At 46.2% G+C, this 12,619-nt stretch overlaps 1 protein-coding gene across 1 annotated transcript; it reads right to left on the reverse strand.

The window, feature by feature from the left end:
- Positions 1-218: 218 nt before the first annotated feature.
- LOC129819627 (troponin T, skeletal muscle-like) lies at positions 219-6,545 on the reverse strand. The gene is made up of 2 exons (XM_055876032.1): positions 6,032-6,545; positions 219-2,488 (listed from the first exon to the last, which is right to left on the reverse strand). The coding sequence occupies exons 1-2, from the start codon at positions 6,197-6,199 to the stop codon at positions 2,315-2,317; spliced, it is 342 nt and encodes a 113-aa protein (XP_055732007.1). The 5' UTR covers positions 6,200-6,545; the 3' UTR covers positions 219-2,314.
- Between the last annotated feature and the right edge of the window lie 6,074 nt (positions 6,546-12,619).

Consider the following 12,619-nt stretch of genomic DNA (forward strand, 5'->3'; position numbering starts at 1 on the left):
TCCTGTGGCCTTCACTAAGTGAGATCCTGAGTGAATTTGTTATCATTAAAATGTTATTATTTAAGACAATACAATACCTATTTCATAAGACCTTATTTTGAGGGCCTAGTTTGACCCTAATACAGTGGCTTGTAGCTTATGCTGGTTTGCTGTCACGATCGTCATAATAAGCGGACCAAGGCGCAGCGGGATATGAGTACATCTTCTTTTAATAGAGATGACGAAACACGAAAACGAACACTTTTACAAAACAAAACAACCGTGAAGCTACAAACGTTAGTGCATACACAAGCTACAAACGTTAATCATAGACAATTACCCACAAACACCTAAAGCCTATGGCTGCCTTCAATATGGCTCCCAATCAGAGACAACAATAAACAGCTGTCTCTGATTGAGAACCAAATCAGGCAACCATAGACTTTCCTAAACACCTACACTGAACACAACCCCATACATACTACAAAACCCCCTAAACAATACACACACCCTAAACTAGACAAAACACACAAACATCCCCCATGTCACACCCTGACCTAACTAAACTAATAAAGAAAATCAATATAACAAAGGCCAGGGTGTGACATTTGCAAAGTGATGTGTAATTCCTATTGGAATCCAGCCAGAGTGGGGATATGCAACATTTAGGTGTTTTATTCACCCGCAAACTGCATTCAGAATGACTGCCAGTGTTGGGAAGACTAAGGCTGTTAATTAAACACCGAATTGTCTTGGAGCGTTTTTTTTATTTCGAACTCCGGTGCATTTACTACCTTACTTTGACTAGTTTGGACTGGTGCACTCTATCTGCACTAAACAATGCACCGTGGTTCGCTCAAAAAGGGTGGTCTCTGTGCGATTCAATTTGTGCCATGGTGCAGTTCACTGCAGGTAAGAATGCAGTCCGGACCAAACACAGGAAAAGAACCAGAGTTACGCAGTATTATTGGTTGTTTGACAGCAAGCATTTGATGAAATACACTGCACACAACCTCATAACTTGACATCTCTGAAACATTCTGTGAGTAGCAGCGCATCCGATGCAGATTAAGGGAGATGGGGGCTATACCGGGGATATAGGCTACTTACTATAGCCCTACTTACTATAACCCGAATCAATACTAGAACTGTTACACAGAAAAACCAACATTAGGTTACGCTGGCCAATTTGCTGTGCAGAAGCAACAAGCTAATATATATTTTTTAAGAATAAACCATGAAACTTAAAGTCTCGGTGACAGTTGGGCTTTTGACTTCACATGTTTTCTGATATGACAGAAATAACTGTACAGCACATCATATTTTTTAAATCTTTATTGTTCTGGCATGCTATGTACAGTACCTATCCCAAATGCAGTTACCGTAGCAAGGATAAACACCTCCACTTGTCCATTAAACATTATATCCATTAAACAGTATCCTATCTTGTTCACTTTGATGCCCTTTCTTCAAAAAAACATTTTACTTGACCCTTCATTGTATTGTATGATTCTGCTGGATCAGCCAACTTGCTATTACTCCAGAAGGCCAAACTGTGTGCCATCAAACGAACAGACACATAATCTCAATCTAAGGTGCGTTGTCATTCATTATAGTAAGTATTTACACTGTATGTTACTGACATTCATGTTTTAGTCTATAAACATCGGTGCGCAATTACAGTGTTGTACAACAAATCAATATATACAGCATGTGGGTGGATGATACAAACTGCATATTAATTTGACCTTCTACAAATACTGTTTTTTCAGTAACAACAGACCATTTCAAGTCATATGGAAGAGTATTAGAGCTTATTGGAATGATATGCAGTCATGATATTGAAATTGTTGAGACATTACAGGCAATATGCTACCATAAGTAATGGTTATTCTCTCTTAAATGTACTATGATACCTTTATGACCTTTGTAGAGTGATAGCAGCTGTTGTTGTCTCTTCCGTCTAGTTAGAGTTTAAAATGACACAGCTTACTTAAGCTCTGCAGTCTCAGACGTTGAATTATTCCCTCACACGCACGTGCGCATAGATGATATAGATGATATTGTGGTATATGCCTGACATTGACTATGTGGTCAGTCCATAAGAGAGTACTTTTTGTGGTTTTATTAAGGCACAGAGCTTCTTCTGCTGAAAGTCCTTTTTGGTAGAGATGACCCAAGAGGAGATGGTGTCATTCTATTGGACAGGCAGGATATGGAAAAACCCACTTCCCCTGAGCTGGAGTAAACACTACTACCACTGCCCCCTGCCTCGCTCTCAAAGTCCCAGCTCCTATCCTCCTCTGTCTCCTCATCCTCCTTTAACCTTTTCTTCCTACTCCTCCTTCTCCTCTTCCTCCTCCTCCTCCTCCTCCTCCTCCTCCTCCTCCTCCTCCTCCTCCTCCTCCTCCTCCTCCTCCTCGCCACTCTCAAGCTTGAGCTCTTGGATTGCTGTGTGAAGGTCCATCAGCTGTTGTATCAAGGCCTGGTCCTGAGATTGCATCTCCATCTGCACAAAAGAGGTGGGACTTTAAACAGAGAGACAAAGACACAGACACATCAAATATAGAAATAAAAAATAGACATAGAAGAGAAAGACAGACAGACACAGACGTAACATACACTGAAACAGGCACAAGCTAATGTGAAATGCTGTTAGTCGGCTGTGACATATAGTATTCACAGGCAAATACGAGCTATTACAGAGAAAGAAATAGATAGCAGAAACAATTGTCAAGTAGTTTAGAAAAATTGTTCAAAAGACAGAACCAAATGTCATGTAACAAAAATAACCAGTGCAGGACACATCTGTAAGCTACTGATTTATAGGCCGAAATCTCTCTTTTTGATCAGCGCTGCGGCTTCCTCTGGTCTCTTTTAGCTGATGAGGTTCATGTCCTTTCCCTGACATGACCTGGTTCAACCATTTAAGTTGAGCGCTGCCTCTTTCAGATGCAAATGCGTTTCTCTCTCTCTTGTTCTCTTTCTCTCTTTCTTCTCTATTCACGAGAACCAGTCTAATTGCCCTCATTGTGAGAATAGAATATTCGGAATTCCCCTGAATCGCCAAGTCCAAGTCTGTCCCAGGGAGAGGAATGTTCAAACAAAAAACCGACCATGATCAGATCTGCATTTCTTTCTCTGTTAATTACAGCGTCAGACTGGGATTGGGCTCCGACTGAAAGGATGTGATGTGGCTTTAAAAGCTTTATAAAGAGAAACATGAACTTTCCTTTGAGTGAAGTATGAGCAGTGGGCTTCCTGTGGGATGATATCCCCCTTGTGTGTGTTTTCTGTGTGTATTCCATCCATTGCAGCAGATCAAACTATGCCTAATATCCCATGGAGGAATACACAGTAAACAAGCGCTTGTTCCTGCTGGAGTTCTTGCTTTTTCTTTTATGAGAACCGCTGAATATTGGGCCATGAGACTTGATGAGAGGCGAGGGTTCTAATTGGTGGAGGTCACTTGTATTTGTGCTGTGTTGCAGCTATGGCACAATGCTTGTCTGAATACTGGACACAGGGACTGGAACTGGGCCGGTCCCACTGCATCTGCACAAACCCACGTCTCATGACATCAAAGGCCAGCAATCATTGGTCATTGGGAGGTGGAAGTAATTGGATAGAGTTTACGTGGGTGTCTAATGGGTTGGTGGTCTGAAATTGAAAGAGGACGAAGACCTGCAGTGGATCTGACAGTATAGATGGTTTTATAACATGGTCTCTTCATGGACCAGTGGATCTATATATAATGTTTTGGCCATTGGGCAGCAGGTAGCCTAGAGATTATGTCACGCCCTGACCTTAGAGAACCTTTTATTTCTCTATTTTGGTTAGGTCAGGGTGTGACTAGGGTGGGTAGTCTAGTTTTTTATTTTCTATGTTGGCCCGGTATGGTTCCATTTTTTCCATTTTTTCCATTTTAGTCATTTAGCAGACGCTCTTATCCAGAGCGACTTACAGTAGAGTGCATACATTTTATTAAATTTTTACATACTGAGACAAGGATATCCCTACCGGCCAAACCCTCCCTAACCCGGACGACGCTATGCCAATTGTGCGTCGCCCCACGGACCTCCCGGTTGTGGCTGGCTGCGACAGAGCCTGGGCGCAAACCCAGAGACTCTGGTGGCGCAGCTAGCACTGCGATGCAGTGCCCTAGCCCACTGCGCCACCCGGGAGGCAGTCAGAGGCAGTCAGAGGCAGATGTCTATCGTTGTCTCTGATTGGGGATCATATTTAGGCAGGCTTTTTCCACCTGTTGTGTATGGGATCTAGATTTTTTATTGTTGCTTTTTTGCCCTACAAAGCTGTACATTTTGTTTGTTACTCTTTGTTACTCTTTCCAGTCCTGAGCCTCCAGCGACGGTCCCAGTCCGTAGCCTCCAGCAACGGTTCCCAGTCCAGAGCCTCCAGCGGAGGTTCCCAGTCCGGAGCCTTCAGCGAGGGTTCCCAGTCCGGAGTCCCCGGCGACGATCTACGGTCCGGAGTCCCCGGCGACGATCTACGGTCCGGTTCCTCCGGCGACGATCTACGGTCCGGAGTCCCAGTCGACGATCCACTGTCCGGTTCCTCCGGCAACGATCCACGGTCAGGCGCTTCCGGCGACGATCCCCGCACCAGAGGCGCCACCGAAGCTGGCGGATCCGCGAGCGGAGCAGGGTCTACGTCCCGCACCGGAGCCGCCGCCGAGGCTAGATGCCCACCCGGACCCTCCCCCATAGAGTCAGGTTTTGCGGCCGGAGTCCGCACCTTTGGGGGGAGGGTACTATCACGCCCTGACCTTAGAGAGCCTCTTATTCCTCTATTTTGGTTAGGTCAAGGTGTGACTAGGGTGGGTAGTCTAGTTTTTTATTTTCTATGTTGGCCTGGTATGGTTCCCAGTCAGAGGCAGCTGTCTATCATTGTCTCTGATTGGGGATCATATTTAGACAGACTTTTTTCCACCTGTTGTGTGTGGGATCTTGATTTTGTATTGTTGCTTTTTTGCCCTACAAAGCTGTATGTTTCGTTTGTTACTCTTTCTTGTTTTGTGCCGGTTATCATAAGTAAATATGATTAACCTACCCCACGCTGCATCTTGGTCCGACCATCCTACCAACAACGATCGTTACAGATTAAGAGCATTGGGCCAGTAACCAGAAAGTTGATGGTTCAAATCCCAGAGCTGACTAGGTGAACAATCTGTCAATGTGCTGCACTTAACTCTAAAATCTCCTGTAAGTCGCTCAGGATAAGAGAATCTGCTAAATGACTCAAATGTAAAATATGTTGTCCATGCACAGTACTGTATGTTTTGTAGTCCAATGCCTATTCTGTTGAACCTATTAAGCCAGAGCTATGCCAGTAAAGTAGCCTATAGTCTTCAGCTCTCTCCCTTAACCAGTGTGTCTTTGTCCCGTCTGACGCAGAGGTTTGGTGTGTTTTGTGTGCTCGGGACACTTGGTTGCCATGACGAGGCACTGGCAAGGACTAAATGGCAAGTGGTTGACATCATAACATCGCCAGCCTGTCCGCACATCTCAATTCCAAGAATGCATTAACGGGACACTCTCACACACTAACAATATGACTGACCAAGAAGATAATTTCATTAGGTGAGCGATACCTTGACCATAGCCCTAATAGCCAACAAAAATGTCTCCATTTCCACTGGAGTCCCACAGAGCCAGAAGACCACATGCAGGTCATAGTTTTGGGGGCTTGAGTATTCATATCTAGCATAGAATCATGTTAACATGTCCTCTTTCTCTACAAATATAAAGTATGGAAAGACAAGAAAGCTCTTGAGTCTCACAGTAACTCACAGTAAATGTGCTGAATCATCGCAATACATTTTCCATGGTCATCTGTAAACATACAGGAAAGACCAAATTTGTATTTCTGTTGCAAATACAAACACATCAATACATTCATATAGTAAATGTTGCTGAGTATATGTTTTTGTCATCCAAGTCCATGGAGACAGACGACATGTTCGATCAGTTCTAGAGAGACGTCGTCATTCGGATTTCACAGTCTAAGACTTCGGTCAATTGTCCAGTCTTACCAGTTCCCTGTGCAGCCAGGCCAGTGCACTCTCAATGGACAGTTTTGTAGGGGCAGCTGCCCTTTTCTCCGGGAATGCAGCCCTCCATCTGGAGCTCTTCCTCCAGGCAGGGGTCTCTGGTGGTCCGTGGGTCCCTGGACACAACGGGCCCGGCTGACTTACAGGCATCAAAGGTGGCGTCTTTAGAGGAGAGATCTCCCAGTCTAGTCAGGACCACTTCCATCATGACAGGCTTCAAGTTCTACAATCTGAGCTAAAAACCAATCAGTGTCCCTATAGAATCTATGTTTGGTCTAAGCTTCTCTCGGCTGTAGCGAGACACTGCGTTTTCTGGAGAATTCTTCTCTTTCTGCTTCACTGCTCTCACTTCCTTGTGTCCTCTCTCATGTCAGTGGTTGTTCTGTACTGGACTGGAAACTTAAGAGGTTCTCCTCTGTTTTCTTCCCCCTCCTCTGTGGGACAGTGGAGTGGCATCAGTCATGTGATATTGTGATGCAGCAGGAGTGATGTCAGCTCTTTGACCAGAGCTTGTTTATCATTTGAGGGTCTCTTTTTAACACACACACACAGGAAGAAGGAGGAGGAGGAAACGGAGGCACGCGCGCGCACACACACAGACTCTGTCTTAGCTAGCAACCCCTACAAACAAAGCTGCAAATCCAGACAAATTGACAAAAAATTGTTTTGACATGTCTGCATCTATGCTTAGGATTGCGTTCACTACACTTTTAGACCATCAGACAGCATAGGCATCTCCAGACTAGAAAAAGTATCATTTTTCTTGTGAGTAACACGAGGCAGATGTACTGTTGTTCAGATATGAGATGATAGACCATCCCACACCTGACTGAGTGTCAGTCCAACACCTTTTACCCATTACACCAAGAGGCTCCAACCTCTTGATAAGGACGACATGTGTTGTACTAATGTCACTACAATGTGAAATCACCAGGGACATATTGTGTAATATGATGAACTAAGCTATTGCAAGTCACAGAACCATATTGAAACCCGCCCCCATGCCCTCAAATGTGTTGCTTAACTCTGTTCTGGACTCTTACAGAACAAATGCAGGATACAACAAGACAGCCTACAGTTTTACAGGATACAAGGGACTCCGTTAGATTACACTAAAGATGTGGTGCTGCACTGGTGAACAGGATCTATTGAACTGTTAAGACGCTGGTTCTCCATCTGATCTGACAGAAATTACTAGGATCTTGAGGAGTAGGAGAGTCCAGCTGCAGACAGCGGAACGCTTGCTTGGTGAGAGTACTGAAGGGTTTTATCGCCACCTTTTGGTCATTTCTTGCTTTACACACAGGAAAAGAAAAGTTTTGGTTCCATTTCATTCAACGAACTACATCTCATAAAGGCTTTATATACACTGTATGTCCAAAAGTCTGTGGACAGCCCTTCAAACTAGTGGATTCAGTTATTTAAAATCGAGCACACAGCCATGGAATCTCCATAGACAAACATTGGCAGTAGAATGGCCCGTACTGAAGAGCTCAGTGACTTTCAACGTGGCACAGTCATAGGATGCCACCATTCCAGCAAGTCAGTTCATAAAATGTCTGCCCTGTTAAAGCTGCCCTGGTCAACTCTAAGTGCTGTTATTGTGAAGTGGAAACGTCTAGGAGCAACGACGGCTCAGCAGCAAAGTGGTAGGCCACACAAGCTCACAGAACTGGACCACGAGTGCTGAAGCGCATAGCTTGTAAAAAATTGGACACTGCAGCAGAGGAAACACGTTCTCTGGAGTGACGCTTCACCATCTGGCAGTCAGACGGACAAATCTGGGTTTGCCGGATGCCAGGAGAACTTTACCTGCCCAAGTGCATAGTGCCAACTGTAAAATTTGGTGGAGGAGGAATAATGGTCTGGGGCTGTTGTTCATGGTTCGGGCTAGGCCCCTTAGTTCCAATGAAGGGAAATCTTAACGCTACAACATAAAATTACATTCTAGACGATTCTGTGCCTCCAACTTTGTGGCAACAGTTTGGGGAAGACCCTTTCTTGTTTCAGCATGACAATTCCCCTGTGCACAAAGCAAGGTCCATACAGATATGGTTTGTCAAAATCGGTGTGGAAGAACACCTTTGGGATGAATTGGAACGCCGACTGCAAGCCAGGCCTAAACGCCCAACATCAGTGCCCGACTTTACTAATGCTCTTGTGGCTGAGTCCCCACAGCAATGTTCCAACATCTAGTGGAAAAGCCTTCCCAGAAGAGTAGAGGCGGTTATAGCAGCAAATGGGGGACCGACTCCATATTAATGCCCATGATTTTGGAATGAGATGTTCGACAAGCAGATGTTCACATACTTTTGGTCATGTAGTGTAGCATGCATTACCAATAACAGGGGAGGTTAGCATGTTTTGGGGGTATGATCTTTGACCATCTGTAATTTACTTACTCATCATTATTCACAATTAATTCTGGATTATCTGTAATCATGGTAGCATGCTAGCATCCACATTATTCTTACTTACAATAAAAGTGACTCCAAAATTACACAATACATTATTTACCATTAATTTCAATTGCGCACAAAGTAATCTGAAACACAACCAAAACAAACTGCAAATGTATCCAAGTTTGTAGCGTCACAAGCATGATGTAGTCATTACGTGCTACGAATATGGGATCAAATACAAAACTTTTGACTACTTTATTTATAACTATCTTTAGGGGTGTCAATAATTTTGAGCCTTACCTTTTTAAGAAAAATATTTAGTAATTGTTAAACAGTTGTATTAGTATATATTTTTTGCATACAATATAGCTCAGTATTTGAATTATTATTTTTTTACAGTCATTACTGCTCATTTTTATCAAGGGTGTCAATAATTTCAGACCCCACAGTATATACAGAAGCTTAGCAAATGATCTATAAGCTTATGTCATTCTTTTCTTTTTTGTAAGGATTATTATTCCACTGTATTTACAGCAGTAACCCTAACCGTAGCTTGGTGTCCACATCCCAGTTCAACTCTAACTGTCACGTTGTATAATGATTGGAGACAGGCTCAGGAATACTAAATAGTTTTTTAAATTTTCTACACCCTAATAAAAGAGCAAGGTGTAAACCTCTAAGTAATACACGGGACGAGACCCGTAAAACAAGTGCACAATAACACGTAGCATGGAAGTGGATACAACATCACAGGTACTCACTAGAGCAATGGACATGGTAACAATAACCGACAAGGACAATGGGGAACAGAGGTCACATATATACACATACTAATCAGGGGAATGGGAACCAGGTGTGCGTAATGAGACAAGACAGTCTGGGGTTGGTGGTAATGATCCAGTTCAGTGATGCCTAGAAGGCCGGTGACGTAGACCTCCGGAGCTGGTGAACGAAATGAGCAGCAGTACCGGGGGAACCGGTCCCCACGACGAGAACGGTGGTGTTCCCCTTGGAGTGACAAAGTCCACCGAGAGGTGAGACCAGGGTTGTTGTGTAACCGGCAGGGGATGGATCTTTCGATAACGGAGGTGTCTGGGTGTCTTAAACTGGGCACAGCTGGAGCAGGAAGAGACATAACCCTGGGCGTCCCTAGCCAAGGTGGGTCAGTACTTCTCCGTCAGGCAGGCGATGGTACGGCTTATCCAAAATCCAACGACACAGGCGTCGGTTCATCCTTGGATGTAAGGAGGCGGTCCCGCACACCTGTGGGCACATAGACACGGTTATCCGGGCACTGTGCAGGTGCGGGTTCTGTGCGCAGGGTCTGTATGTCGGCGTCCACGTCCCACACCACAGGCATGATGATACGGGATGGAGGGATGATGGGGGTCTCCTCTCCCTCCCTCTCCTCTGCGTCATAGAGGTGAGACAGGGCGTCCGCCTTCACGTTCTTTGAGACTGGCCTATAAGAATGCGTGAATTGGAACCTGGCGAAGAATAGAGCCCACCTGGCCTGTCTCGGGTTTAACCTCTTTGCTGCCCTGATGTACTCCAGGTGGCAGTGGTCTGTCCACACCAGGAAAGGGTGTTTGGACACCTCCAGCCAGTGCCTCCACACCTTCAGAGCCTTCTTGACCGCCAAGAGTTCCCGGTCCCCTACGTCGTAGTTCCTCTGGGAGGGGCTCAGCTGCTTGGAGTAGAAGGCACAGGCCGCAGCTTTTGGAGGGGTTCCGGTGCACTGGTACAGCACTGCCCCGACTCCTACTTCGGAGGCATCCACCTCAACGATGAAGGCAAGTGAGGGGTCGGGATGTGCCAGCACGGGAGCAGTGGTGAAGCTTGCCTTCAGTGTCTCAAACGCCCTCTCCGCCTCTGCCGTCCAACGAAGCCGCTGGGGACCTCCTCTCAGCAGGGAGGTAAGAGGCGCGACCACCATTACTGAAGCCCCGGATGAACCTCCGGAAATAGTTAGCAAACCCCAGGAATCACTGGACTACTTTCACAGAGTTGGGGATGGGCCATGACCGGACTGCGCTGACGCGTTGCTCCTCCATCTCCCCTCCCACCATGGAGATGAGATAGCCCAAAAATGACACGGACCGCTGGAAAAACAAACACTTCTCTTGTTTAACATATAGATCATGCTCCAACAGTCTTCCCTGCACAGACCTGCCTAACTAGACATGCTGGGCCCATTCAGCAGAATAGACCAAAATGTCGTCTATATAAACCACTATGCCCCGTCCCAGCATGTCCCGAAACACTTTGTTAATAAAGGCCTGGAAGACTGAAGGAGCATTAGACAGGCCAAAAGGCATTACGAGATACTCGTAATGGCCTGTGGTCATGGAAAAGGCTGTTTTCTATTCATCGCCTGCACAAATGCGCACCAGATTGTAGGCACTCCTCAAGTCCAGTTTCATGAAGTACTGCGCACCGTGCATTTGTTCAATGATAGTTGGGATTATTCAGAGTTCGATAATCAATGCAAGGGCAGATCCTGGTGTTCCTCCGGTAACTCCACTTGAGGGGCATGGTCCGGACTTTCCACCATAGTTGTGTTGACAGACACCATGAGACACCTCCCCTGACACTCCTGCGACCAACCCAGCAGTCTCCTCTCGGACCAGGAAATAACGGGGTTATGCCAACTCAACCAGGGGAGACCTAAAACAACGGGGTGCGTGGGGGTGTCTATAATCAAAAAGGTGATCTGTTCTAAATGGGTCAGCAGAGAAACGGGAATAGTGATGTGATATTCGAGCCCTGTCCCTATTGGACGATTATCCAGGGATCGAACCGGAATGGGTGACTGTAGGGGAACGAAAGGAATTGCGTAATGCAGTGGCCAGTGCGCTATCTAAGAGATTCCCGGCAGCTCTGGAATAAATCAGAGCTAACGGGAGTGAGGGGCTAGGGTATTCAGGGAATTTAATGGGAAAACACACTGGTTGAGTTGACAGAAAAGGAGGGGAGATCTTACATCCTAACTGGGCTGGAGCAGGAGAATTCCCTGGCTTGTCACCTCCTCGTCTATTAGTAGATAGAGGGCAGGTCAGGGAGAAATGACCCCTTTCTCCACAATAGGAGCAGAGGCCTAGATTCCTCCTTCTTCTACACTCTGCCTCTGGCAAACGTGCAGAACCCACCTCCATCGGCTCTGGTCACGGAGCAGGTGTAGCCATGGGCCCCGGATTCCGCGCAGGTCTTCATCGGGACAGCAGGAGGTTGTCCAAACGAATCGCCATGCTGATGAGCTGATCGAGTGACAGGTTGTCATCATGACAGGTTAACTCCATCTGTGCCTCCTCCCGCAGGCCACTGCGGAACACGGTGACCAGAGCCAACTCATTCCATCCGGTGGAGGCCGCAAAAGTCTGGAACTCCAGGGCGAACTCTGAGGTGGTCCTAGATCTCTGGCGTAGTCATAGTAGGTGCTCACCCCCCTCTCGGCCCTCCACAGGATGATCAAACACCGAGCGGAAAAGGAGGGTAAAGCGCTCGTAGGACTCTGCCCCGTTTCCCAGACCACGGCACCCCAGTCCAGGGCCCGTCCAGTCAGTGCCGAGATGACAGTGGCAACCCTGTCTCTCCCTGTCTCTCTGAGACTGTTGTCGTAGCAAGCGAGGTACAGGTCACATTGCAGATGGAATTCCTTGCATCTCGCTGGCGCTCAGTCAAAGCACTCCAGGAGGGACAGGGGTATTCCGCGGACCGGCTCAGATGGGATGGAGGCAGGTAGTGGTGTGGGGGCTGGTGCCGGAACCGGTGCTGGAGACTGGAGGGACTGCACATTCCCCTCCAAACGCAGGATGGTTGCTGCTGGGGTGTTCCAATCGTTGTGTCTTTGTGAGACGCGGTGTGGGTGAACGGATGATCTCCGCATGTGTATTTCCCAAGGAGAGAGAACATCCCTCTCCAAATTTCACAGAGGAATGTGCTTTGTCTACACAAAGGTTTCCCGCCGAAACTCTAACACATCCTAAAGCGAATACTGGAACAATATTTCTAACATAAGAACGTGGGGAATGGGTTGTTATTTTGTGATGTCATTAAAAAGGTTATAAAGAAAATACTGTAACTTGAAAAGTATATACACTACACGTATGAAGTCTCCATCCTTAACGTTGTATATGAAATATGAAAAATTATGAAAGTATTTTTGTTA

This window comes from Salvelinus fontinalis, chromosome 22 (assembly GCF_029448725.1).
Source record: "Salvelinus fontinalis isolate EN_2023a chromosome 22, ASM2944872v1, whole genome shotgun sequence".
Lineage (NCBI taxonomy): Eukaryota > Metazoa > Chordata > Actinopteri > Salmoniformes > Salmonidae > Salvelinus > Salvelinus fontinalis.